Source organism: Rhinolophus sinicus, chromosome 3 (genome assembly GCF_057876585.1).
Source record: "Rhinolophus sinicus isolate RSI-liver-muscle chromosome 3, RSI-T2T, whole genome shotgun sequence".
NCBI lineage: Eukaryota > Metazoa > Chordata > Mammalia > Chiroptera > Rhinolophidae > Rhinolophus > Rhinolophus sinicus.
In genome coordinates this window covers 75,387,018-75,413,265 of record NC_142503.1, presented here as the reverse complement: position 1 = coordinate 75,413,265, position 26,248 = coordinate 75,387,018, and the positions used below count along the sequence as shown (strand labels likewise).

Genomic DNA, 26,248 nt, shown 5'->3' with positions numbered 1-26,248 from the left:
CATATTCATTAATATTTTAAATATTTTTATTAATATTCTTCAGTATATAATATTTGATTTTCTTTTTGATCAAAGAGTTTGAGGGACAGATCTTTTTTTAATTTTCAAGTAGTTGGGGATATTTGTGCATATGTGTTTTTATTTCTAGATTTATTGCCTCCTGGCAATACATTATAAATACAGTATTTGTTTTTATTTCCTTTTTCTGTGTCTTTTCTGGAAATTCTTTCTTTAGATATGTTAATATATTCAGTCTGATTATAGCCGGGGCTTGTCCCGGAAGCTGTTTTGTCTCTTTAGGGTGACTTTCTATATTACTGGTCAAAAACATTATATATATTTTTTATACTTGAACTCTAGATGAAAAGCTTACTTCCCCATTTTCAAACTATTTGGAGGGTGATCTGTCTGTTGCCCTACATACTATAGTTCTCTTGTGAGTATAATAATAGCAGTGCATACCTTATGGAGCTGTTATCAGGATTAAATGAGTCAATATGTATAAAATGCTCAGCACTGTTCCTGGTCTATAGTAAGCCCTCATTAAAGCTCCAGTTATATATTTTTTTCTGAACCTGCTGTTTTGCTTTTAGTAGCATTCCACTTTGATAGACATACAGTAGTTTTTAATTAATCCAACTTGTAACCAAAAAAATAAAAAAAACCAAAAAAAAAAAAAAAATCCAAAAAAACCCCACATCATGGCAACAGATGAAGAACAAAAGGCAAAGAAACAAAAACCACCCTACTGGACGTAAGCGTGATGTAATAACCTTATGCAGCAACCCCTTAGAAAATAAGAAAAGCTGTTAACTTTGTCTTAAGCATGTTCTAGTGGGTTCTGTGAGAGACTATGCAGAGCTGCTGAGCAATGTACCCACATCTGAATCCTAATAATAAGAGATACTGATTTTCTCCTTTTCTGAAATGGGTATGACAACCTGTTCCTCTCCACCCTTAAATTGTGTAAACCTGGGCAGGGATTAGGCCTTTCATTGAGTTTTGTGGGGGTGAAGAGCTCGTTTTATAGTCCAGCAAACTTGGACCAAATTCCAGTCCAGTTACTCAGAAACTAAGTAATCTGCCTTAAGATCTATGCCTGGAACCCCATTTAACTTGCTAGTTATTATTGGTCAATTATTGTGGTCCTTGCTTGCACATATACGGGCAATAATTTGAAATAGTTGTGGAAAAGTGCTTTGTATAAAGTTTTACATACTTTATATTTCACTGAATCCACTTAACAGCCCCCCAAGGTAGGTGTGTTTTACTTGAGAAATGATAATAGAAAAACAACCACCAAATTATTATTCGTTTTATATATAAAGAACGAGGTAATTTTTTTTTAATCTGCCAATAATAACTAGCAAGTGGTGTGTGGTGATTCTTTTAGTGATGCTAATTTTAAAACTTATGAAGTATTATTTATGCTCATTGCAAGTCTATCAATAACGACTAATTGTGTAGCATTGCATTCCCTCCTACTCTTGTTTTTTCAAACTACATATCCTAGTAAATGCAATTTGCAAACACCTTTCCGATTGCCAAACATTCTATCAGATGGGCGACTTCACAGCCACTGAGTGCAATGCTACTCACCTTCAAACAGATGAAAATCAGAACACTTTGGCTGCTAAAGCCACCTGCCACACCCTCTCCTCTTCTCTACTTTCAAGTTTGTCCTCCCAACCCCATTATCCGAGGACAATCGTTTGGCGAAAGATCAATTTACACTGTAGCAATGACTTGCTCCTATAGCGCTCTCTAAACCGGGGAGGAGGGAGGCGGAATAGAGTATTATCCTCTGCGTGTCATCCTTGGCACTGTCGCCTTTTCTTTTATTTGACTTTTGGCCGTGGGAGGGTAGTGCAGTTATGAGGTACTAGATGTTCACAGCTGAGAAGAATTTAGACCAGCCGTACCCCTCACTGTCATCACTCACTCCCGCCTTGTGCTTGTATTTCGCCCGGCTGAAATTAGCCTTGGGACAGCCCGCCGGAGGCAAACCCACAGGAAATCCCACACCGGCAGGAAAACCCTGGCACGGCTCCCGCCACCACGCGGAATCATTCCATATTCCGGCGACCAATCAGCACTCCGCATGCTGCCGCGCCAGCCAATCCAAGCAAACATACGTTGCTCGGGCCAACTTCTGCTTCCAGCCCTCCCAGCACCGGGTTCGAGCCGGGAGCTTGGCTGTCGGGGGTTTCGACCCTCCTTCCCGGAAGAGCTTAGTGCCTTCCAATTGGCTGGGACCGGCATTGGCTTGACGCCCATTGGCTGCTGCCGCCCGCGACCTCGACGGGCGGGGAAGCTGAGAGAGCTTTAACCGGTAGGTGTTGTGGAGGCGAGTGAGTCCTGTCCCGGCCTGACCTGTCGGGGCTCCACACCTACTCCTCGTTTTCCCTCAGGTAATCGCGGGTAGAGGCACGGAGTCGCGGCGGAAGTGAGGGCTTGGCGGGAGGGTGACAGGGGTGTCGGGGGCGCCAAGCCCGGTGCGTTTTCCCGGAGCTGCTGCTGCGAGTGGGGTGTGAGAGGCCGCTGTAGAGTGAGAGGATGGCTGGCCCCGGCGTCCGGGCGGGTGTGGACCTCACAGGTGAGAAAGAAAACAGGTCCAGGGAAGAGAAGGGGCGAGACGGAAGGATCCCAGGGCTTGCACCTCGCTCCTCTACACCGCTCACGAGTTTAAGGACTTAGACGCGGATTAGACCTCAGTTTCTTCATCTGTTAAACGGGGAAGGGACCATAATAACCTTGCTTTTAGGGCCGTGGTGAAGTTGCATTGAGGTCACGTTCTGTGAAGGACACAGTGCTTCCTGGTTTCCTAGTAGATGCACAGACAGCATAGGATCCATCGTCACGCCACGCTTTTGACTGAAATGATGTTGATGATAAGACGGCGTTTTCCAGTGCTTCCAAGTTCGGTGCTAAGTGTGTTAACGCACGTAATTCCTTAGTAAATCAGTGTTACTATTATCCCTAATTTACCATTAAGAAATATTACCTGAGCTATTTTGGGTTCAGAAGCCAGGGCAAGATATGACAAATTTAACGTAAATTTAGGTGTCTTGGTGTCTGTCTACATTTAATGTAAAGTCTCTTCCAGCCTGTGATCAGCTTTCAGCATTTTACAAAATAGACCTTTGGCCTTTGAAGGCAGAAGCCTTGGTTTGGAAATCTGGCTCTGTCACTTATTAGCTGTTAGATCTTGGACAAGTGACCTAATTAATTTCCCAGTTGCTACTTTCCCGTTCTGTAAAATAGGGATAATAATAGAATCGGCTCTTGAGGTTCTTTGTGAGGGTTAAGTGAAATCATACAATTTAAAGTGGCCAGAAAGATTGATCACATACTAGCAAATGATAAAAGATGTTAGCTATTATTATTATTTTAAATAAAGGATTAACGTATTAGGAGCTTGAACATTAACGACTCAAACTTAAAGCTGACATTAGAATTTAATATTGCCTCAAATGTTGTAAAAAGTCTCAACATTGTTGTAAAGTTTGTACTAAAATAAGCCAAAGTGAGCACTAAAACCGGAACATTGGTCACATTGCAGAAGCAGGCTTCCCTGTTGCGTTCCTGCCAGAGCCATTCTCAAAAATGAGAAACCGTTGTACTTGACTAAGTTGAAAAAGCTAAGTTACCAATTCAGGATTGTTTGAAAATCAAGCCTGTGCTGAAATTTTTATGTTAGGTGAAAATATAATTTAATTTATAAGGCCTTGGTTTGCATAACATCTTGGGGAAAAATCTATGGCATGTTAAATTGAAGCTATTCACCTGAATGAAACCCATATCAATTAATGGAAGGTTAATTCTGATATGAGCTTCTTTAACAAGTGAATTGAGACTTAATCATACTACATGAGTACAAACATATTTTTATAGCATTCACTTTTTATTAGGGGTTAAGATGTTTATTATGTTCCATATTTAAAATAAAACCTATGACTGTTTCACTGTGACATATATTTGACAATAATTGGAGTTGTATTGGTCAAAGACTGGTGCTCATAGATGGCTTCAAGAAAAATTTTAACAAGGCTGCTCACTCTATGATGTCAGCCACTATCTATACTGGTGATCATTTCAAAAATATGTACAGAAATCATGAACAAAAAGGTTAAAGGAAGGAAAAACTGAAGGTGGACATTACTCAGCACTGAGTAATAGAACTGTCAAGAGCATATAACCTTTTACATGGAGCTGCTAGATTCTGCTAAGGTTGAGTGGTACCTGTTCTCTCTGAAATGTAAGTGATGGAGTTGGAGAGTTTCCTGATATAAGTCAAGAAAGGGAATAAAAGAATTAGTAAGATGGTGTTCAGAATGGTATTTAAAACATTTTCCTGACACTCTCCACACAGATGGAGATTGCAGTAGAGCATGTTGTATGCTTTCTTTTCGATTAACATGAGTGCCCCATTATATTAAAAGAGGGCCAAGACCTTGATAACCCCAATACTGCCCCTTCTTGGTTCTGGAATATACAGAGGGTGCTAAAAAAAAAAAAAAAAGTATACACATTTTAAGAAGGGAAAACACTATTAAAATTGTAATACTCACTATATACCAAGAACAAAAGATGAATACAAGTCATATTTGACTTCTGCAATTCCAAGAGGTGCTCAAAGTGGTGACCATCAGTGTAATTTTAATACAGTTCTTTTCCTTTCTTAAAATGTGTATACATTTTTTTGGCACCCCCTGTATTTCCAGAGATCCTCTGTCATGCCTGCCCACACATAGGTAGTTTAGACAGTAACAATTATTCCCTTTTGGACTTCATCTTGATGAAAAAACATCCACGCAAGAAATAACTGCCTGGCTTTGGCTAAAAGAACGTTCCAAGTTTACACTTACTTTGTTCTTTTCCTTTCCTTCCTACCTCCTACTCCATCACCCTTACAGTGGCTCATTAATAGGAGTTTTTAATGTTTTCGTTTTTGTTATTGTTGCAGTTAAAGGTTTTTTTAAAGGGTGAAATAAGTCAACTTTGAGAGGAAACACTGGATTACATCCATTTCTATAGTTCTAGGACCTGGTATATAAGAGATGCTTGGTAAATAAAACCTCTGAGAAATTATTGTGATTTATTATGGTAATGGAAGTTTTTTAGTCATTCAGAGGCTCAATAATGATTCGTATAAATGGGACTGCCTTAGATGTCTTGAGGTCTTCCATAAATGACACTAGTAGCTCACGGTCCACCCATTTTTTTTTTCCTTTTTTCTTTAATAAGTTTCTACCGTATGCTAGACATAGGAGTTTAACATTGAACAAGTCATCTCGTTTCTTGCCCCAAAAGATTTACAGTTAAATGTGAGAAGATAAGTGAATAATTGTATTACAGAGTTGCTAACCTACTCTTTAGGGGAATCCAGGAAAGAAGAGTAGAAATTAGGCAGTGAAGTTCAACCAACTCATAAAAGGGGCCATAAGCCATATTAAGGAGCTTGGATTTTATACTGATGTAGGAGTGAACGATTTACTAAGGTAAACACCTTAAAGATTCAGATTCTCATCTTTATGAGCATTTTTTTATTGCTTACATTTTGTGTACTCGATTTGCACAGAGATGTTTTCTATGATAAAAATAGCTTTCCATTTCATTTTTGATCTCTATCAAATAGTTTTGAAAAAATTCTCTTGTCTTCTAACCACAGAAACCTGGCAGGTGACCTTTGGGTTTAAAGAGTGTTATTTAATTATAATGATTCCAGTAATAGATAAATGAAATTTATTTTGCAAGTAATCTCTAAGAACTTGTGCTTGTTTGTAACATACTTTTGAATAAGGTCATTGTACTGGCTATCAAGTTGGCAGTCTCTCAAATGGATAAGGGATATATTCCTGACTGGCAGAATTTTTGAACGAACGGATCCACTTTTAGTCTATGGATAGGAGCTATACTTATCATACATTTTGTGTCACTTACGTAGATCCTAAATGTCAAATTATTGAATTTTCTCTATATACTTTCCCATGTTTTTGAAAGGATGTGCTCTTTGGAATAAAGATTATTTTGTACTGAAGGCAATTAAGAAACAGCAAATTTATAAAGAGCTCTTTTCACTCTTACTACCTGCCTAAAAGTAGGCCACAAATTTCCTTTTGTGCAGGTCTTGCCGCCTCTGCTATCCTAGGAGAACAATTCTTATCACTAGAGACAGAAAGTTGGCACCAAGATCGTCTGCACAAACTTTACTAAAATAACCCTCTCTCCTGTTAGTTTCCTTTCTTGCGTTTACCTTCCAATAATTATCATCCCTGGAAGCCCAAACCCCTTTTCCTTTGTCTTGTCACTTCTCCACAATTTATCATCCTTTGCTAAAATGGTGCAATGGTCCCAGGGTCTAACTGCTTCCTTGGGTCTCCACGTACTTTCTGTGAAGGCTTCTGTGCAGATAAAAATTACAATGTTGACATCAACTGAAATTTGTATGTCTTTCCTGTCATGGCGTGGAATTAACCCCTGGTTGTTCGCAAAAGGTGAAAGTATTCACAGACTCTATAAAGTGGGAGAATGAAGAAAGTTTTTATTAAAGTTAGGGCAGAGAGAGAATGCCCATGTGTGGGGACAGAGCCCGGAGTGCAGTTTCCAGGCTCTCAGCCTCACGTGGAAAGGTGCTGGCTCAGGTAGTAAATGGCGGTCAACTGTGATCGGATGGCCATCAGCTGTGGCTAGTTGGCCGTCAGCTGTAACCAGTGAGCCATTGGCCACTAATATAACTGCCGTGGCTACGCTAGCAGCGGATGGTGGCTGAGCTAGCAAGCGCAGATTCAGTTAGCACGGTGGGTTGCAGCTAGCAAGTGGGGTTGGTTGGTTGACAGAGAAGCAGACGGCAGGTTGCAAATCGTGTGGCTCCTGCTTCCTGTGTCTCTAACTCAGCCGCCAGTGAGAATATAGTGGTATGACTCCCCTACCTATGGCACCGTGGGTGTTCCTTTTTGGCCTCACCATATTCTGCATTCTTATGTGGGGAGCGGGAGCTGAGACTCTGCATGACACCCTGGCAGTGTCCAAAGATGACGGCTGCTGTGGGTGGTAAGGAGAGAAATACCAGGAGTGGGTGGGAGGGTGGAGGTGGGGTAGGAAGGTGGGGTTGGGGCCGGGTCACCGGGTTAGAGTCCAGAGCCTGAGAGTGGACAGCTGCACCTAACTTCAAGTTAGCTTTTTCTTATGTTGGAAAGGGGGAGTTACTTAGGCAGTTTTGAGGGCTGACATCACTTCCTGGGGTCTGGTCTGTTTGAAGATGACGTTATCTCCGGACTCTGGACTCTGGACTCGGCCATAGCGGCCTGGGACTTTAATTTGTCACCAGTAAATACCGCAAGGGAGTTGTAAATTGGTTTCCAGTGTCCGGGCGCCTAAGGATTAAGAAATTGCTTTTTTCCAGGTTAGGATGTTGTTAACTAACGAGGTATGGGTTGCCTTGAGAAAGGGAGGAAACAGAGTTCTTCAGTTAACAGTGAGGGGAGAAACAAGGAGAAAACAGCTGAATATCAGGATGGATCAAACTGCAAACAAACCAAGTCTGATTACAGGTGGCTAGATAGTGAGCTGTGTGGTGAGTTAAAGTGCAAACTAGCTCAATTTAACTGCGTTACTGATTCCCTGAATTTCATCCATACATTTTCTCCTGTTAATCTAGCTTTTGTTAGTTTAATTCACAGGTCCCAGAGATAGAACCTTAGGGAGCCAGTTCTGTATCATTGTAGTGTTTGTCATTTTTACTGGCTTGTATGCTCTGCTTTGCGCTAATTAAATATTAACTACAACATTTATTTCTGTCACCTTTAGTTTTTAGATTAATGGCTCTTAACCTTGGCTGAATAACAGAATGGCCAGTGAGGCTTTGTAAAGGACCTAGATTTTGGGGGCCTACCGCAGAACAGACCCACTAAATCAGACTGTCTGGCAGTGGGTCCTGAAATCTAACATCTAAAAACAGTATTAAAGAAAACCTGAGGCAGACAGCAGTTAAAGTGGTAAAAGCAAATCTTATGCAAGAACTATTGCGATGGAAAAAGGAAATCTCAGTATAGAACTCGGCTCCCTTCTGAATTCAACAAGGACAAATGGAGATTTATAGCCAAGGAGCAGGGTAGGTATCAGTGGATGGAAAAATTGCTAAGAGGAAACATTAAGGGTAAGGGGGATTCTGGCTAAATCGACTGGAAAGGATTCTTGCTGAAGGCAGGTCAGGGTGTTAAGATTGAGGATAAGGTGAGCAAGTTTTGAGGGTGGGGAAATTTTCACTAAACCGAGTCAGCAGGATTCTTGCTAAGACTGGACTAAGGGGACAAAGAGCAAGCCCCAGAGCTAGACTTTGTCGAATAAAGGACTCAGAGGAGCCTAAGGAGAGAATTTTTGTCAACAGCAACGACAAAGGAGATTCTGATGTATGTGTCTGTAGTTGAGAATTGCAGCCTTATTCCCATAGAGGCTTGAGCCTTGTTATTTCATTTAGATCTTCACCTACTTTTTAGTTGTAACTTGATGGGTCTGTAAATGGGCAGCTTTTCCCCCAAAGCCTTTTCTCCTTTAGGCTTTTACTGGCGATGGCACCAACAGGAGACATAGTTAAGACCAAATAATTCTTGTTTTGAAGCAAGCGTACTTCCACAGCGATGATGAGCCTGTTGTGTCCCAGGCAGGGTTCTAGTTGTGTCCCTGTTGTGTCCTAGTTGGTGGGGATGTAGTGGTGAGTAAGGCAGACAGGGGCGCCTGCTCTGTTCGCGGGGGACGTGATGGTCAAAGAACGTAATACAGTACACCAATAAAGGAACAAGTTAATTTCAGACGGTGATAAGCACTGTGAAGAAAATAGTTGTGACTTATGGAAGTCTGTATTAAGGACAAAAGGTTTAAACTGAAATTGTCATGACTGGTTTTTATTGGTCACGCTCAGGTTTGGGGTCTAGTAATCCAGGCAGAGAAATGCCAAGTACAAAGGCCCAACGTAAGTATGGAGCTTGGCCTATTTGAGGAACAGAAAAAACCAGTAGGACAAGAGCGTTGTAGGCAGATAGGATAAGGTGGTATCAGTAGGAATCTCTGGATTCCTATTAAGGGTGATTTCAAGGCTTTTGACTTGGAGCAACTGGCTAAATTACTATTTTGATAGTAAATTGTTAAGATGGGAAGACAGGCAAGTTGAGGGGAGCAAGAGATGCCCATTAGGCATGAAGCTCTAAATAAGTTTCTGGATCTGGGACTTTGCTGTGGTATCGTCCTCTCTCCCCATCTCCCCTCCTGGGTCTTTCCACATGTCAGCCTCAGGCTAACCAGAGTTTTTGCATGCCTGCAGTTGATCAAAGGCTCCCAGAACAAGTACTCTAAAAGAAACCTGCAGAAGGTACGCGGACTTTCCGAACCTAGCCTGGAAAGTCATACAGACTCAACCTCTTGATGGAAAGTGTGTCAAACAATTTGCAGCAGTGTTTTAAATCCATCACATTACAGAATCCCTCATTTAAGTTTATTATCTTTCAAGGTTATAATCATTTCCCTTTAAAAATAATGTTGAGCGGTACCTTATCTTTAGGATTATTAATGATATAGTACTTTTCTTCTTTATATAGTTAAAATTATTGCCTTAACATTATAAACCATTTATTTATGCTATACTGGTGGTTCTAAAAGACTTCATATGACCTCCCTCCTTACTCAGTTACCTAACTGAATCCTAACACTTCATCAAATGAAATACAACATTGAAAACAGTAAGAGTTCTTCAAAATTTTGAAATTGTTCTGAGTTTTGTAACTCTATCCTAAAGGATGTAAGATGACCTTCCCAGTTGTGGTTGTCATGTGTTTGCTAGAATGAGTCCTAATTCTGCTGGATGGTAAAATAAAAATTTTCAGAGGCTGAAATCGAAGGACTTTTTAAAGAGCTTATGCTTTTTGTATTATTTTTGCATTTTGGAAACAGCATTTTTTTTCTTCATTTGATCTGGAGTTTTATAATTTATTCCTTTTTATTAGATCTATTAGGAAAAATAGGATTACATTTTATTTCTATATGGGTGATTTTAACAACTCAAAATGTGTGATTCTCATCCCTAACTATGTGTTCCTCACCTTGGGAGCGTTTAGAAAAACACCTATGTCCAATTCCTCCTCTCAGAGATTCTGATTGATCTGGGGTCGGGTCCAGATACAGGCATCTTTTATAGTCCCCAGGTGATTCTGTTATGAAGCCACATTTGAACTACTGCATCAACTGTGCTGTTTGCTAATATTAGTCTTGGTCTCTGTAACAGGGAAGAAAAAATGGAAGTCCTGCCTGATGCTACTGCTTTTGCAACTAAAGTTCAAAACACTCTCATCCAGTACCATAGCATTGAAGATGATAAGTGGCGAGTTGCAAAGAAAATGGTAAATTAGTTTAATTACTTATATTTGGGGTGTATCGTCTATCTAATGAATTGGTTGATGACTTTCAAAATGGTATGGAAAGATACGGCCATACTCAATAGACATGGAAAGATGCTCAGTGTCACTAATCATCAGGGAAATGCAAATTAAAACTACAATGAGAGAGCACCTCACTCCTGTCAGAATGGCTATTAATAAAATCAATAAACAAAAAAGGGTTGGTGAGGATGAGGAGAAAATGGAACCCTTGTACACTGTCGGTGGGATTGCAAATTGATGCAGCCACAATGGAAAACAGTTTGGGGGTTCCTCAAAAAATTAAAAATAGAACTACCATATGACCCAGCAAGCCCACTTCTGGGTATTTATCTGTAGACACTAATTCTAAAAGATATATGCACCCCTATGTTCATTGTAGCGCTATTTACAATAGTCAAGATATGGAAATAAGCCAAGTGCCCATCAATAGACGAATGGATAAAGAAGTAGTAATACATATATACAATGGAATATTAACCATAGAAAATAATGAAATCTTAACCATTTGCAACAGCACGGATGGACTTAGGGGGTATTATGCTAAGTGAAATAAGTCAGACTGAGAAAGACAAATATATGATCTCACTTATATGTGGAATCTAAAGAACAAAATAGGCAAACAAACAAAACAGAAACGGACTCATGGATACAGAGAGCAGACTGATGGTTGCCAGAGGGGTGGGGGGACTGGGTGAGAAAAGTGAAGGGATTAATAAATACAAATTGGTAGTTACAGAATTGTCACGGGGATGCAAAGTACAGTGCAGAGAACATAATCAATAATGTTGCAACAACTGTGTGTAGTGCCAGATGGGTACGAGACTGATCAGGGGGAATGTGTGCATAAAGTGTATAAATGTCTAGGTACTGTGCTGTACGCCTGAAACTAACATAAAATAATACTGAATGTCAACTGTAACTGAAAAGAAATAATTAAAAAATATATATATATATAGATCATACTTCAGATGGATGTGCAGAATAGATAATTTTGCTAATTCGGTCGGTAGTTTAGCATATCATAAACGGAAAAACAGTAATCCTGCACTGCTTTCATTAGTTCTTTAAATATTGGACGTGAGAATATTCTCATGGTAATAACAGCCTAAAGCATAGTCTCTAAAATCAAGAAATAAAATGAATCATTGTCAATTTAAGGAAGTACAGTAATTGATAGTTTGGAATAGTTTCAGATATTTCAACAAGCCTGTGACGGTGGCCAGTTAGTATTCTTTTTTACCAATATGACATGCCCAGACTATCACATGGCTGAGTGATACTTCCAGGACACTTCCGGTTAAGTGCTGTAGCTATTCTGATGTTCAGACTTTCTTGGGCAAAGATCAGAAAAAAAAATGTAGGGACTAATTCAAGGTAGCACTGTCATAATAGATGTGAATTGTTTAATATTTTAAAAGATATGAGCAAGTTTAGGATGAAATATTTAGCGTTCCTAATGTTTTAGTCTAAATTTGTCAGAAGATAAGATTGGAATAAGGCAAATGACAATAGCCAGTGAGATAGGACCATCACTGACTCTTCATAGTGTTTAGGACTCATTAACCTACTGAAAAATCTCTTTTGGAGGTCTATGATTTAAGTAAATGTGAAGAACTTTAGGATACAGAAGAAATTCAAATAGGGATCATTTGATGGTATAAATGACTTTTATGCATATCTGACTATTTACTTAAGTTTTATTTTAAGGCAAAGACTAATACTCTAGATTTATGAAATTGTCAGTTTTATATTCAGGGTTTCACTATGTAATTATCCCCATATACTGTTTTTATTTTTCCAGAAAGATGTAACAATTTGGAGAAAACCTTCAGAAGAATTTAATGGATATCTGTAAGTAAATTCTAGTAGTTTATGTAGCTCCTAAGCCAATGCTAAGTGTTTTGCGCGCGTGCGCGCACACACACACACACATTTATGATCATTAAATGATCATTACTAGTAAAATTTGGCCTTTGCTTTTAAGATTTAAACTTTCTGAGAAGCAAATCACCTTTTGAATTTAGAGCCTTTAGAATGTCCATAGATGGACTGAGTTGATGGTGAGCTGATTATAAATAATGATATCAAATGGCTGATAAGATCTTAATTTCTTAGCTTGGTGTGTAAGATTCTTCTAATATTCTTCTACAATTATTCAGTGCTGTAGCATACTTTATGCTAGGACTTCACCTTGAGGAAATCATCAGAAAGATAATAGCTAAGTATTTGTCTCATCCATCACAGCATTGCTTATAGTGTTAAAAATGAAAACAACTTGAATAGTCAATAGTTGGAGGACGATTAAATTATGGAACATATATGTGATATTTTACAGTTTTTATAAAACATTTTCAAGCATTTGAAAACATGAGAAAATGCTCAAGATATAATCTAAAGTGAATAAAGCAGAATATTCAAGTGCATGTAGTAGTAGTACCGATTGTGAGTTGACTTTATATATTTTTAAATATTGAAATGTTTTTATTTAACACCAAATATATACCTCTAGATGGCGATTTTATGGTTGATTTTTATTTCCATTTTTTGGTGTTTGCATATAGTTGAACATGAATTATGTCTTTAACCAGAAAAAAATATTTCTTTTCAAAGCCAGTGGGGGACAGTTGCCTTGTATAATTGCAGTGGAATGTTCACATCCTTGCAACTCGGATCTTTTTAAAATCAACTAGGGTCTGGCCCCCACTTCCTATATACAGAATGTTCTGAAGTGTAATAACAGACAGTGTTTCCAGAAAGATGAGTTATACAATATTTATGATGAGGGCAGGGAAACTGGAGTTGGATTAAGCATTGTAAGCAACTGTAGAGTTTAATTCTTTAGGTCAATAATATCCAGTGGGGAATGAAATGTGTAAAGAGTGCTAAGGGAGCAAAGCATTACACATCGGTGATACTGAAGGACTTCATACAGGAGCTGATACTTGAGCTGAGCCTTAAAGGAAGAATCGGTATTTCTTAGGGAATGGGAGACTGACTCATACTCCAGGCACAGGGAATTGCATGTGCTGCGTCAACACAGATGAGTGTGTTTAGGCAAGTAGAAGTTGTATTTGTATAGCTGGAGCATAAAGTATGGGGGTGGGGAGAGCATGTGTCTGAAAGATTTTTGAATGCTAAAATAAGGAGTTCAGTATCACACTTACCCTCTGTTCAATGTTCATCCCCACCTCCCAGGTCCTCAGAGGATTTCAAATTTACTCTAATAACATTGTGAAATAACATTGTGAAGTGAGCATGGGAAGTTCAGAGAGAGGTTTTTACCCTGGGAGTCCATGGCTAGCTTCCCAAAGTTCCACTAAGCTTGTATAAAAAATTTTGTCAGTGTGTTATTCCTGGGAAGGCATTTGTGGCCTTTTTCAGATTCTTAAAGAGATATGTGATCAAAAAAGCTAGAGATTGATTCAGCGTTGTGTCGGACACAGCTCGGGAAGACAAAGCTTGGGAGTTGAAAAGGGCAAATGCACATGATGGCGGCGGCGGCTGTGGTGTCGGTGGTGTCGGTGGTGACGGTGGTGACGGTGGTGTCGGTGGTGGCGGTGGTGGCGGTGGTGGCGGTGGTGGCGGTGGTGGTGGTGGTGTCGGTGTCGTCGGTGGTGGTGGTGGTGATGATGATGATAATTAACATACTGAGAATCAGGTATTCTCATGAGCACTTTACATTTAGGAAATGATTGTGATAAGATGTTGGTGACTTCTTAATTGTGACTGTTGGAATGTGGTTAAGAGAAAAAGAAGAGTCAAAATCCCAGATTTCTAATTTGGGTGACTGGATTAATGTGTATTACCTCTACCCCAAGTTAGAGAATACAGGATGGAAGAGCAGAGTTAGGATGGGGGAGATAACACAGGTTTGAACTTGAGATACTTATAAAATGGTAAAAAGGCTTCAGTTGCTTTAAAAAACAAGTAAAAAAGACTCCCCAAAATGTTGCTCATAAAGCTAAAGCCAGTCTGTCTCTCATTTCTTCTCTTTTCTTTCCTCCCCAGAGGTAACTGCTATCCTGAAGTTGTGTGTATTATTCTTGTTTCATACTTTGTGTGTGTGTGTTTCCTTTGGTAAATTGCTTTTAATTTTTTCCATTCGGTATTATGGTTTCAGGATTTAGCCACATAAATCTATTCTTTCACTTCCATGTGAATATACCCCAGTGTGTTTATCTGTTTGCAAATTTGCCTGCAGATAAATATTTAGGTCATTGTCATTTCTTCCCCATAAAATACAGTGCTGTAGTTAACTTCTTGGTTTTATTGGGGAACAGTGTGTACTTCCAGGACTTTTTTCCAAGTCAAGTTGTTGTCCTTTCAATCTTAGTTGTGGAGGGCACAGCTCAGCTCCAGGTCCAGTTGCCGTTGCTAGTTGCAGGGGGTGCAGCCCACCATCCCTTGCGGGAGTCGAACCGGCAACCTTGTGGTTGAGAGGATGCACTCCAACCAACTGAGCCATCCGGGAGCTCAGCGGCAGCTCAGTTCAAGGTGCCGTGTTCAATCTTAGTTGCAGGGGGCGCAGCCCATCATCCCTTGCAGGGCTCAATGAATTCTTACTCTTCTTCAAGTTAGCTCTGAAATTTTTCATTCTAATAGTATTTGACTTGAATATTTTTTTCTCCAGTTTCAAAGCCCAAGGTGTTATAGACGATGTTTTCAATAGTGTGATGGACCACATTCTCCCAGGTCCCTGTCGCGTGGATTGGGACAGTCTAATGACGTCAATGGATATTTTGGAGCAATTTGAAGAGGTATTTGTTTAGAAACGTTATTTCAGATTGTGTGTGTGTTTGTGAGAGAGAGAGTGAGAGAAAGAGAGAGAGCACACGAGCACATGTGGGTGTGACCATGTGTACACACTTGTGTTCTTTGCTTTGAGAGTAAAGTCACGGCAGAGACCTCACAGGGGAAGCTTTGCTGCCTTTCAAAAAGCTTGAGTTTCCTCATATTAACTTATGAATCAGAACTGAGTTTGTTTTCCACAATAGCTGTGTTCTTGCTGCTTAAGAAAATCATCAGCATCTTTAATTGTAAAACTATTTGAGGTTCTGAAATTTAAAATCTGAAAACACCATCATATTCAGGTTTCTTGGTAATTTTCCATTAATATTTAGCCAAAATCAAAGACCGAAGATAAAAATGCCACCTTGGGCATTAGAGTATTATGTCGCCAAATCTGGCTCACTCTCTTTTGCCATTTTTATTAATTCAGTTCTTGCCATGTCAGAATTTCTTGAACCATTTGGTGTTTTAGTCAAGGTATTTATGGATTTTATCTTAAAATATCTGCAGTCTGTACCACCTACTTCCATGTTGAATATCAGACAGGATACAAAACGACTGTATTGAATTATAGATTTGGATACTGTCTAACTTAACTCTATATTTTGATCGTATATCTTCTTCATGTGATACAGTAGCAGTGAGATTTAGAACAGCCATCTAAACCTGTCAGCATCACTATAGGAATTGTTATTAATACTTTTTAAATGAGTATTAGTTTTTTACTAAAGATTAACTAATGATATATGAGTCTTTCTATGTATCCCTATAGTAGTAACACCTGTTACTCTTTCTCTTTCAGAATTGCTGTGTTTTGCGTTACACTACTGCTGGTCAGCTTTGGAATATCATTTCCCCAAGAGAGTTTGTTGATTTGTCCTACACTGTGGCCTATGAAGACGGGCTTTTATCCTGTGGTAATGATCTCAAGACCTTACACTTTCTTTCAGTTTATTTTAAATATTTGAGTTTTCTAGGATGGATGTTTCTTTCTATGCAAGATATATTTTCAACCTTCAATTTATTTTATAATCACTAAACTTTGTTTGCAAATGCTGAACCCTAGGAATTAAAATAACAATATCAAGAAGGGTTCTGAAATATTTCTGATAAGTTTTTATTCCTAGTTACATGGTACCCTCAAGGTCACAGCTAACAAATATGGATCACATGACTGCTGCTAAGAAAGAGAGGGATCCATCCAGTAAATGGATTTCCTTCTATTCATAAAAAGGAAACAGAAAACAGCTTCTTAGTCATAAACAGAAAAAATAGATGTGGTATGTGCAAAAATGGTTTTTCCTTCCTTGGGTTATTTAGTATTTTTCTTTTCAAAATTAAAAATACTGCTATTAAAAGGCTCTTGATTTCTAAGATATCTATAGGTAAATGAATATTTTTGATGTATATATTTGAGTTGACAGTTGTAGTTAAGCGTCTACTTCTTTTTTGTTAACCAGCCAGTACCAAAGTTGGATATGGTAGTGCCTGTAGGGAGCAGTGATGGCACCATTGTTTATTGGCACCTTGAGGTCTGGATGCTACATCCAAGACTTGCAGTTTCAAAGGAGTTACCAAGGTGACATGACGTCATCTATTCTGAAGGGATTAGAATTTTCCCCATTCTCTATCCACTAGCCCCCTGTCAAAATTCTGCTTAGAAATTATTTTTTTCATTCTTCCGTGGTCCCTCTTGGGGCTTAATTTTCAACTACAGGGATAAGAAGAAAAATATCTAAACAAGAAATCTGATAATATTTTTAATGAGAGATTTAGACTAATGTCAGTCATTGCTATTAATAGTGTTATTTTTAAATTGCCTTGCAGGGGTAAGTCTTGACTGGGGTGAAAAGAAACCAGAATTTGTTCGTGGCTATAACCATCCCTGTGGTTGGTTTTGTGTTCCACTTAAAGACAATGCAAAGCAGAGCCTTTTAACAGGCTATATTCAGACGGATCTGCGTGGGATGCTTCCTCAGTCTGCAGTAGATACAGCCATGGCAAGCACTTTAATCAACTTCTATGGTGACTTACGAAAAGCCTTACGAAAGGCATAAATGACATTTAAACTTGTAGTGCTAAGGTCCTAAATAACTCTTTTCTCTCAGCTGCATGGTCTGTAAAAATCACCATTTCCTCTCTCTGCACAGTCTGTAGAAAAATTGGAGATGTTTTTGGTTTATTTTATTCCTAAAGTAAACAGCTATCTAAGAGAGGGCATTTCAGTTTTCTTAAACAGTTATGTACACATTGTTTGGTATGGCCGTGTGTCTAGGAATGGAGAGTATGACAGAAATCTACCAAGATAAACTGTAGATAACAGTTCATTGATGCAAACTCTTAAGAAATTGAATAGTGCCTCAGTATGAACTTTTTGGCTGCTTGGAAATTAAAGCACAAGCTTCATGCTGTTAGATTAAAATCATTTATTTTAGAGCTTTATGAACATTTTGTAAAAGTTTAATTTTTTTGGACATTAAATATTAGTCCTTTACATTTGGTGTGCTCTATGAGTTTGCCAATATCTTGGACTAAAGAAAAAAGCTCTTTTCTATATTTTATAAAGATGAACTTCATTGTCAATTGACTTGCACTACTTTTAAGTATTAAAAAGATCAGAAATAAGAAAAGAATAGATATCATAGTAACTCTAGGTACAATTCAAATGTTTTTCAGTTTTAATACATAGACAGCATTCATTTGTAGGTATCTTTAAAAATATAGTAGTTATATCTTTACGTGTGTTTATTTTGAGAGTCTTAAAACATTTATGCCTGAATAAGACAGTACAAAAAACTGTGAAATATGTGCTGGGGATACCACATTGGGTTGTGTGAAGTGGCTGGTATTGTCCTGTGTTCAAAAACAGAATCATCTCCTAGAAAGCCTAATTCAGTGAACGTTCTGTACATATTTCAGTTGTAAAAGTATCATTCAACTCATAAAATACTACTAATTGATTCATAAACATTAACAATTGTGATGTATTGTCAGTATGCAACTATAACAAATGCATTCATAGATTTTTCCAAATGCCTAGATGAGTTATTTTATAAGTAGAATGGACTATAATAGGATCTTTGATTCTATGATTCTATGGCTGCCTTAAATGAACATTCCTAAATGCTTTTAACATTCCAAATGACTCTTTGCCTTTTGAACTATCCTTCCTTTCTGAAAGGAAAGCTTGAGATAATGCAACATATCCGTGCACATTTTTGTATGTATTTATGTGTAGTTATGTTTGTGTACATGCACACATCCTGAAATCTATTTCATTGTCCAATGTGAGTTCTTTCTGTGTTACTACTGTTTCCATTGTTTCTTTCTTCTCTTTTTTTTTTTGGTTAATACGTGGTAAAGTGAGCTCTGGAAATAACGTGGTAGAGAGGCCACAAAAAGCACAAAAGCATATAGTGGTTCAAGTGCATGAAGGTTTAATCTGTGTTTTATTTACTATGTTTTCCTGAGTGTAAAGAAAGTATAAGTCACAGCTCTTCAGATCCATTTTGATAAAGTAGAAAAAGTAGAGCTGATTTTTGGTTTTATTTTTCATTTTTTTGCTGATGTTCAAAAAAAACAAAAAAATGGCTGCACCACAGTATTCATGGTGAATAATCTGTTTTTAGATTGAAAATAATTTGTTTCAAGATCTGACAGAGCAACTCATAAATGATTATATATTCTTAACTTGAAATTTGTTAATCGCCAATATTCTTTTGTAAATTGACTGTAACTTTTGAGTTGCTGGATTTCTCTGCCACATTTTTTCTTCTTGCAATAGGAAAAGGAAACTCAGCAATTGAGCTTTCAGTTTCCCGTGGAAATTGTTAAATGTTAATTTTGATTTCTTGTATTTTTTTATTTGATTTTATTAGTGTAGAGTAGGAAGTTTCTTGTACTCCAGTACACTATGTAGGATGTGGAAGTACCAGCAGATATTCATTATCAGGGGCCAAGATTGAATAAAGGGACTTGTGACAAGATTGTACTTGAGGGCTATTATCGCCTGATCTGGGTGCCCTTAAAGGCAGATAAACTCCCACTCCCAGTTACTGTAATGTTCCCTTTGTCCTTTTCAACCTACACTTCCAGGTAGTGATTACATAATCCTCTGTTAAATGTGGACCCTCTGCAGGTAACAGGATACTCATGGAAAAATTTTCATTGCAATATTGAGTCATATGGTGGATTGAAAAATTATATTTGATACATTTATAGTTGTGTAAACATCACCACAATCCAGTTTTAGAACATTTCCATCTCCCAGAAAGGTCTCTGTTGCCTTTTTGCAGACTCAGACCTAACCAAAGTTTAGCACAATTGCCAGTATAAAGAAGGTGATGAAAAAGATTAGAGTAGATTTCGTTTGGTTTTGTTTGTAAGAGTAGGAGGTGTATTTGAATCTAAGCTCAGGAACCTTGGTTAATCTATTAAAATATGATCTCAAGTACCATATGAGAGAAAAATTTAACAGTGTGGACTGGGATGAATATTAACATATAACTGAATCTGCTGTTTCTATAGCAGTGCTGTGGAATAGAAAAATAATGTAAGCCATATGTGTCATTTTAAATTTTATGCAGCCACATTAAAAAGGAAATAGCTGCAGTCAATTTTAATAATACAGTTGATTTAACTGAATAGATCTAAAATATTATCATTTCAACATGTAATCAATACAAAAAAATTCATTAAGATAGCTAATCTTCTTTTGTACTAATTCTTGGAAATCTGGTATGTGTTTTACTAATTTAGACTAGCCACATTTTAAGTGCTCATTATCCACGTGAGGCCAGTGGCCTGTATTGAATAGCACAGTTCTATAGTATATGTGTTAATTTGTCTTCCTAGAATATGAAGTAGAGGATTTACTCTCTTAAATACAAAATCTTTTCTGGTCTCTGGAGTTTTCAGTGCTTGCTAAATGGGGACGTCTGAACAATAGAAATAAATCAGTGAGTAGTTTTCAATAAAATAAAAATTATAGCCAAGAAAATACTTTCCTTTAAAGATAACTGCATAGGACAGTTAATGAAAGAATATAATCTGCCTTATTGTTATGGGTTGGTTATTTTGTCTAGCTTGTAACTAGTTTGCATTAGAAATGTGTATGCAGGAAATACTTGGCCCAGTACTGTTTTTAGTACATGGTACCTATTTTTTTAAGAAAATTAGTTTCATACAAGAAAAAGTAATTTGTCAATGATATTTTGTGTGAAATTTTAGTTTGTATTGATAATTCTTGATTAACTCTTTAAGTTTGACAGATACTCAGAAAAAATAATTATGGGAATTTAGTATTCTGCAGTTACATATAATATAAACTTCTAGAGTATTAAAGAGAGATTATAAATATTAAAGTTCTCTCATTTCACTGTTCATTGCAGTTGGATATATTTGAAACTAGATTTCTATGTTGGAAATTATCTCCCAGTAAAAAAAAAAAAGCTTTTAAGTATGCGTAATTCCCTTTGATATAGATAAAAACTTTACCTGTTTACTCAAGAGCACACTATCATCCTTAGAATCTCGTTAAAATCCAGTTTCTTGTAATTTTGTGGATACTGTAGCTATCCCAAACCTATGGATAAATGAACAAAACTCAGAAAAGCAAAGAGACTTGACCAGGTTTTTATAAGAACCTGTTTATAATGTACAATGTGTAACTTGTCTGGTGTGTCTCCCATGCCTTTCTTATTCCACTTCTAGAAATAGAAGATGGTGGGATCTGAGCATAGAAGAAACATTAGGTTAATCCCAGAGCAAAGGAAATTGGAATTGGGATTTCTTTATTATTTTGTTTCCAGAGATTTTACATGCATAGTTAAATAAAATTCATCTCTTGCAATTCAATAAAAGCTATACTATATATAGACTTTATTTTTTAAGAAGTTTATTTCTTTTATGAGCTAGTATGTAAAACTAGAACCTTTATTAAACTAAGAGCATGTGTTAATTTATTTTTAAATTGTTATAAAATATATCAATAAAATTTCTAGATACTCTTATAATTGATCATTGCTGTCTGTGTAAGTTGCTTTAACCTTAAACACTGACAAATGGTTCTATGTATCTGAACTTAACATATGTAATTTAACTTTCTGAACTCCTACACAATGGACATATAAATTGGGAAATAAAGATTAAAAACACATGCTAATCTCCCACCGTCTCATATAATATTAGCCACAATACTATTGACTCTTGATTACTATTATATAGGCAGGATGATAATGAATGTATTCTGCTCTTACTATGGTAATGTATGGACAGATTTTATTGTACACATTTAAATAATTATGTTAATTTCATTAGGAATTATGGTGATAACTTCATTTGCAGTTGAAAAAAAGCTGGAAGTGATTACAAAGAAACCCTTGATCTATGTTACAAGAAAGCAGTTACGGATACTGTGGGCAGTATGCAATAGAAAATATGACTATTAAATGGTTTAAGCAAATAGAGAATTATTTTACTCATTTAGTAAAAAATTTAGATATATGTAATTATTAATGTTTATCAGCTCGAGGATGCTGGGGCCAGTGTTTGTACAGTTCTCATCATCTTTCCCTCATACTGATATGGTGACTGATTAGCTTTGGAAATTACATGTGCATTCAATTCAAGAGGCAGGGGAAGACGGGGCACCACTTGTGTTTCTTTCTCAGGAAAATGAAAGCTTTCCCAGAAGCCTCCAATAGCTTTTCTTCCCAACTGTGACATGACTATCCGTAGCTATAGTGGTGGCTGGAAAGGCAAGCATAAGAATTTCCATCCTCTTGGAGAAAGGTTTGGTAATGACTCTGGATAGCCAATTATAGCATCTCTTGGTGGATCAGCTCTAGGAAGTGTGTGTAAGTTTCCTTCAGCTGTCATTGGAAAATGATAGACTCTTATAATAAAAGTGAAAATAGCAAAGTAGTCATTCACTTCCTCATGAAACTTTTATTGGGCCTCTTCTACATGGCAGACATTATATAGCCCTAATTAAGATAATGAGGTGACAGAGCTTCCTCTGTAGATTAATGGTTGGTGTCACATGGCATCTAACATGTATAACCTGTGTTTATATTACACCATGTTTCTGTTCCTCTGGAGCAAAGGGTCCACAATGGATAAAGGTGCCAATAGCCAGGAGATGTCAGAAAATGGATGGAAAATCCAAACACAGAAAAGGCTTTATGTAATGTTACTGAGAAAAGAAAAACAATTGAGGCTGGATTATTATGCAGCTATCATACATGTTTGTGAAGATCATGCAAAAAGTACTTGTGCTTTAGCACTAGATTGATACAAAAAGAGTTACAATATGATTACAAGTCTGGAAGAAAAATTAATGGCTAGGAAAAGGCAATGCTTGTCTTTAGAAAGCATTATGGTAATGTTTGACTTTTCTGTATTTTCAAATTTTTATAATGAAAAATCAGTTTTTATATGAATTGTGGTGTTTACCTTATACCCAGTGAATTGACTTACCAGTGGTGAGTGCACCGGGCCAGGATATGGGCAACCCAGATGGATTCTCAGCCACTAACAGTGACCTTAGGGCAGTCATCACCTCTGCGGGTGTCAGTTCTCTTTGTAATGACTCAACTCCATATTTCAGATGTAAGGAAAATATCCATTATGTCACTCTTGAAGTAACATTTCAAATCACAGAATGCAAAGTTTTGGTGGGATCTTGGATGATTTATTGTCATATTGTACATGCAAACTGTTTTACAGATTTCCCAGTAGCAAGGTTATATACTTGTTTGAGCATGTTCTGACACATCTAACACATCTGAATGAACAAAGTAACGTTCTTACTAAGGTCAATTGTAACAGTTAGTTTACCAGTATTTGCCTCATATCACATATGCTTCTTCCTTTATATTCCTGGGAAACACCAAATAATGAACATGTTCAGTGATTTAATTGAGTTATCCAACCAGAATCCAAGAAGAAGACAGAGTTCAGTGTGGCTCTGATGCCTGCCCCAGGCTCTGGGCAGCTGAGAGAGTCAGTGACTGTTGCAGGAAGTGGGGACTCCCTGTCCCCTCACTGCCATTGAACAACATGGTAGCTCAATCAGTAGCAAATGGGCATGGTTTTGATGAATTCTCTACAAACATTTTCTGTATTTACATTTATGGCCAGGTCAGACTTACATGTTTACCTGAAAAGAATTGTAGTATATCTTCATAGTAGGAGTCAATAGCACCATTTTGACAGGCTTTAAAAATGAAATGTTCACAGCTCCTTTCTCAGTACTTGCAACCAGAAGTTGGGAAGATAGGCAATAGTATTGGCTTTGTAAACTGATACATTTTTATACTTTTTCTTTGTCCTCCAAGTCCTCCATGCACTTATTTTTGGCTAATGACTTGCAGTCTAAACTACTGGAGGTGTATACTGGTATCCCAGCCATCTAATCCTCCAAGCTGTTGCTGAGCTACTTATGTCCCTTTGGTCCAGAAAACTTTGGACAACCCAGGAATACAAATTTCTCCCCTAGGGAAAACTAGAAGAGATATGCCAGGTAATATGACATAAGCCTGAAAAAACCCTAATAGGAAGTATTCCTTTCTCAATGTCTGCTAACGTGTGTCTTCTGTACCCTCAGTATCTCTGTCTTAGCTTCTCTTTCATCACTCGGATGGTAGTCAACCTTTGTCCTGTCTTTCATTTCATTTGCCCTGAGGAATAATGCGGCCATTCACTAACCACAGACATTATCTGAAACAAAGTCTAAAAGTATATATGCTGTAAGCTGATCCTAATTGGTAAATGTTTAAAAAAGAAGCAAGTTTCTTGAAGATAGAAGTAAAATATTACTTGCAATGAGTGATAAGCATGTGTAAAGGGGCAAAAGGGAAGGACGAAGAAAGGACTTGACAGAACCAGCTTGATGTTTGGGGAAAGTAGTTCTGAACATTTGAATTTTCATTGTGTGAGACAGCTTTTTTGTACAGGTTATCTTTTGAAGTCTAAACTTTCAGGTATAATTCTATCTCAACTCCTGCGGGGATTGCCTTTTCAGGTCAGATCATGTAAAGGGTTAAAATAACTGTGACAGAAGTAACCTTGCCATGGGCCTCCATTGGCAAAGCTTTAGCAAATAGGTGATTTCTAATCACAGGGAGTTACTCAGAAACCAAAGTTGTGCAAAACTGCCTCAGAAAATCACTATTGTTTACTCTGCTTTGTCAGTGGAGACTGAGCCAGTGCAGTCTTTGCTAATTTAAGTGACGGAGGCTTTGCTTCAGCTGGTGACTTGCAAATAGGTCTTTGAAGCGTTAGGTGATTTTTATTCTGCTTAGAGATACCCCAAATTAGTCAAGTATGTTGATCACAGAGGGCTACATGCTTGAGAAAATGCTGCACACGTGTCTACCCAGAATAAGAAAAGGGCAAGGGGGCCTAATTCAGCTTTGCGCAAGATCTGAGACGAGTGCTGACCTAACAGCACCTCCATGAGTGTCAGCCTTTCATAAGCAGGATTGCTCCTTCACCACTTCCCCTTGCATTTCTCTAGGTTTTTCAGCCAAATGTGCCCCCTTCCTCCTCCCTACCCTGCAAAGATTTTCCCCCATCCTTCAAATCCATACTGTGTTCCCATGAAGCTTTCCTTGATCATTCCCGGCAGAAGGGAGCTTTTCTTTCTTGCCATCCTTAGAGAGCTTACTGCCTTCCTAGATATCGCACAGGCTACATATGTACACTTGTTTTGTTTCTCCTAGAGGAGTTTAATTCATCTCCGACTCCTTCATTGTACATAATTATCTCTCAGTGGAAATTTATTGAGAAAATTGGTTCCTGGGATGGGCTATTTCTGGAAGCTTCAAAATTAGCAAATTATTTCCTTAAAGTGTGCTTGCGATGTAGGCCTAATATCCCTGCAACACTACTATTTATGGTTCTGAGAGGAAAATGAGCTATTGACTTTGCTCTATTCATTTCTAAGGGAAGCAGGTAACCCAGATGTTGAGAGAAATGTAGAAATGTTAATTTAAGTGCATTAACTCGGAGGAATCAACAAAAATGGGCAGGTAGGAATGTGGAATCCTAATCTACATTTTATCTTTTCCCTCTCCCATTCCAAGTAAGTATCCTACACATGTCAACCATGAGGAGGTGGCAGACAATTCATCTCGTTTCCTGAGCTCTATAGTGAATCCCAGGGGCTGCATCATATTAATTGCTGCAACAGTTTAAAGAAAAGTATATTATTTAATTAGAGTCATGGTGTAATTTTAGGTATTCCTAATAATAAGCTGATACTAGGTTTTCTACTCACTATCTCATTTGTAACCTTTTGGCTACAGATGTTCCAAGTCAAATGCAAAGGTCACGCATGCCTACATTTCCCAATCTCTGGATCACCTGCTTCCCTTACGGCACATACTGTGGAATGAACGACTTCTCTATAACAGAAATAGACTATGAAAAGGGTCTTTCATGGAGTCCAAAGTATGTAAGAAGAGTAAAGGAAAGAATTTACTCGAGGCCCTCTCTTTTCAGAGAAATTAGTGAACACCCTGAAAAACATGGGAAATTGAAAAGTAGCTTGCTTATATCAAAGAATTGGCTGTTTGCCTGCTCTCAGAGCTACTGATGAGCAAGTCATTGTCATAGAATAAAGCACGTTATTTCCTAAAAATCATTAAATGAAAATCCAGCTGATGTAAATTGAGAATATTCTGAAGGATTCAGAACCAAAGGACTCTTATTTCTTAGCTTACCAAGTAGCAGCTCTGGACTGACTTAAAAGTGAGTAAATATAAGTGGAAGGTAACATTTACATGATTTTAAGTATAAGGATCAAATTTCTAGAACATGCTCAAAGTGCTAGAAATCTTTTTAATTCCTTTCTCTTAACCAAGTCAATTCACTTTCCAAATTTCTTTTTTCAGGAATGATGCAATTTTAAATTTTTTAGTTCTGTAAGGGAATTTTACTGTTAATTTGTATTTCCAGCACAATTATTGTTGTGAGACCATCTGCAACAAAAACAAAGCTGTCCTAAGATCCTAAGAAGCAAGTGG

At 37.7% G+C, this 26,248-nt stretch overlaps 1 protein-coding gene across 5 annotated transcripts; it reads left to right on the top strand.

Annotated features, from left to right (window-relative positions):
- Window positions 1–2,154: 2,154 nt before the first annotated feature.
- STARD4 (StAR related lipid transfer domain containing 4) lies at window positions 2,155–21,236 on the top strand. Of its 5 annotated transcripts, none has more exons than XM_074328614.2 (6): window positions 2,155–2,332; window positions 10,277–10,391; window positions 12,232–12,281; window positions 15,061–15,187; window positions 16,021–16,135; window positions 17,046–21,236. In XM_074328614.2, the coding sequence occupies exons 2-6, from the start codon at window positions 10,287–10,289 to the stop codon at window positions 17,273–17,275; spliced, it is 627 nt and encodes a 208-aa protein (XP_074184715.1). In that variant the 5' UTR covers window positions 2,155–2,332; window positions 10,277–10,286; the 3' UTR covers window positions 17,276–21,236. The 5 variants fall into 5 exon arrangements, with proteins under 5 accessions (XP_074184715.1, XP_074184714.1, XP_074184716.1 ...); XM_074328613.2 differs by having other exon boundaries at window positions 2,155–2,411; XM_074328615.2 differs by lacking the exon at window positions 2,155–2,332 and adding an exon at window positions 2,461–2,596.
- The last annotated feature ends 5,012 nt before the right edge of the window (window positions 21,237–26,248 follow it).

What these genes read in the sequence shown, in the direction of transcription:
- STARD4 (XM_074328612.2), top strand. Translation starts at nt 8,088, where the DNA reads ATGGAGATTTATAGCCAAGGAGCAGG. An exon ending in TTTTGGAGCAATTTGAAGAG is followed by an intron (nt 15,188 to 16,020) that starts GTATTTGTTTAG and finishes TTTCTCTTTCAG; the next exon opens with AATTGCTGTGTTTTGCGTTA. An exon ending in AGACGGGCTTTTATCCTGTG is followed by an intron (nt 16,136 to 17,045) that starts GTAATGATCTCA and finishes ATTGCCTTGCAG; the next exon opens with GGGTAAGTCTTGACTGGGGT.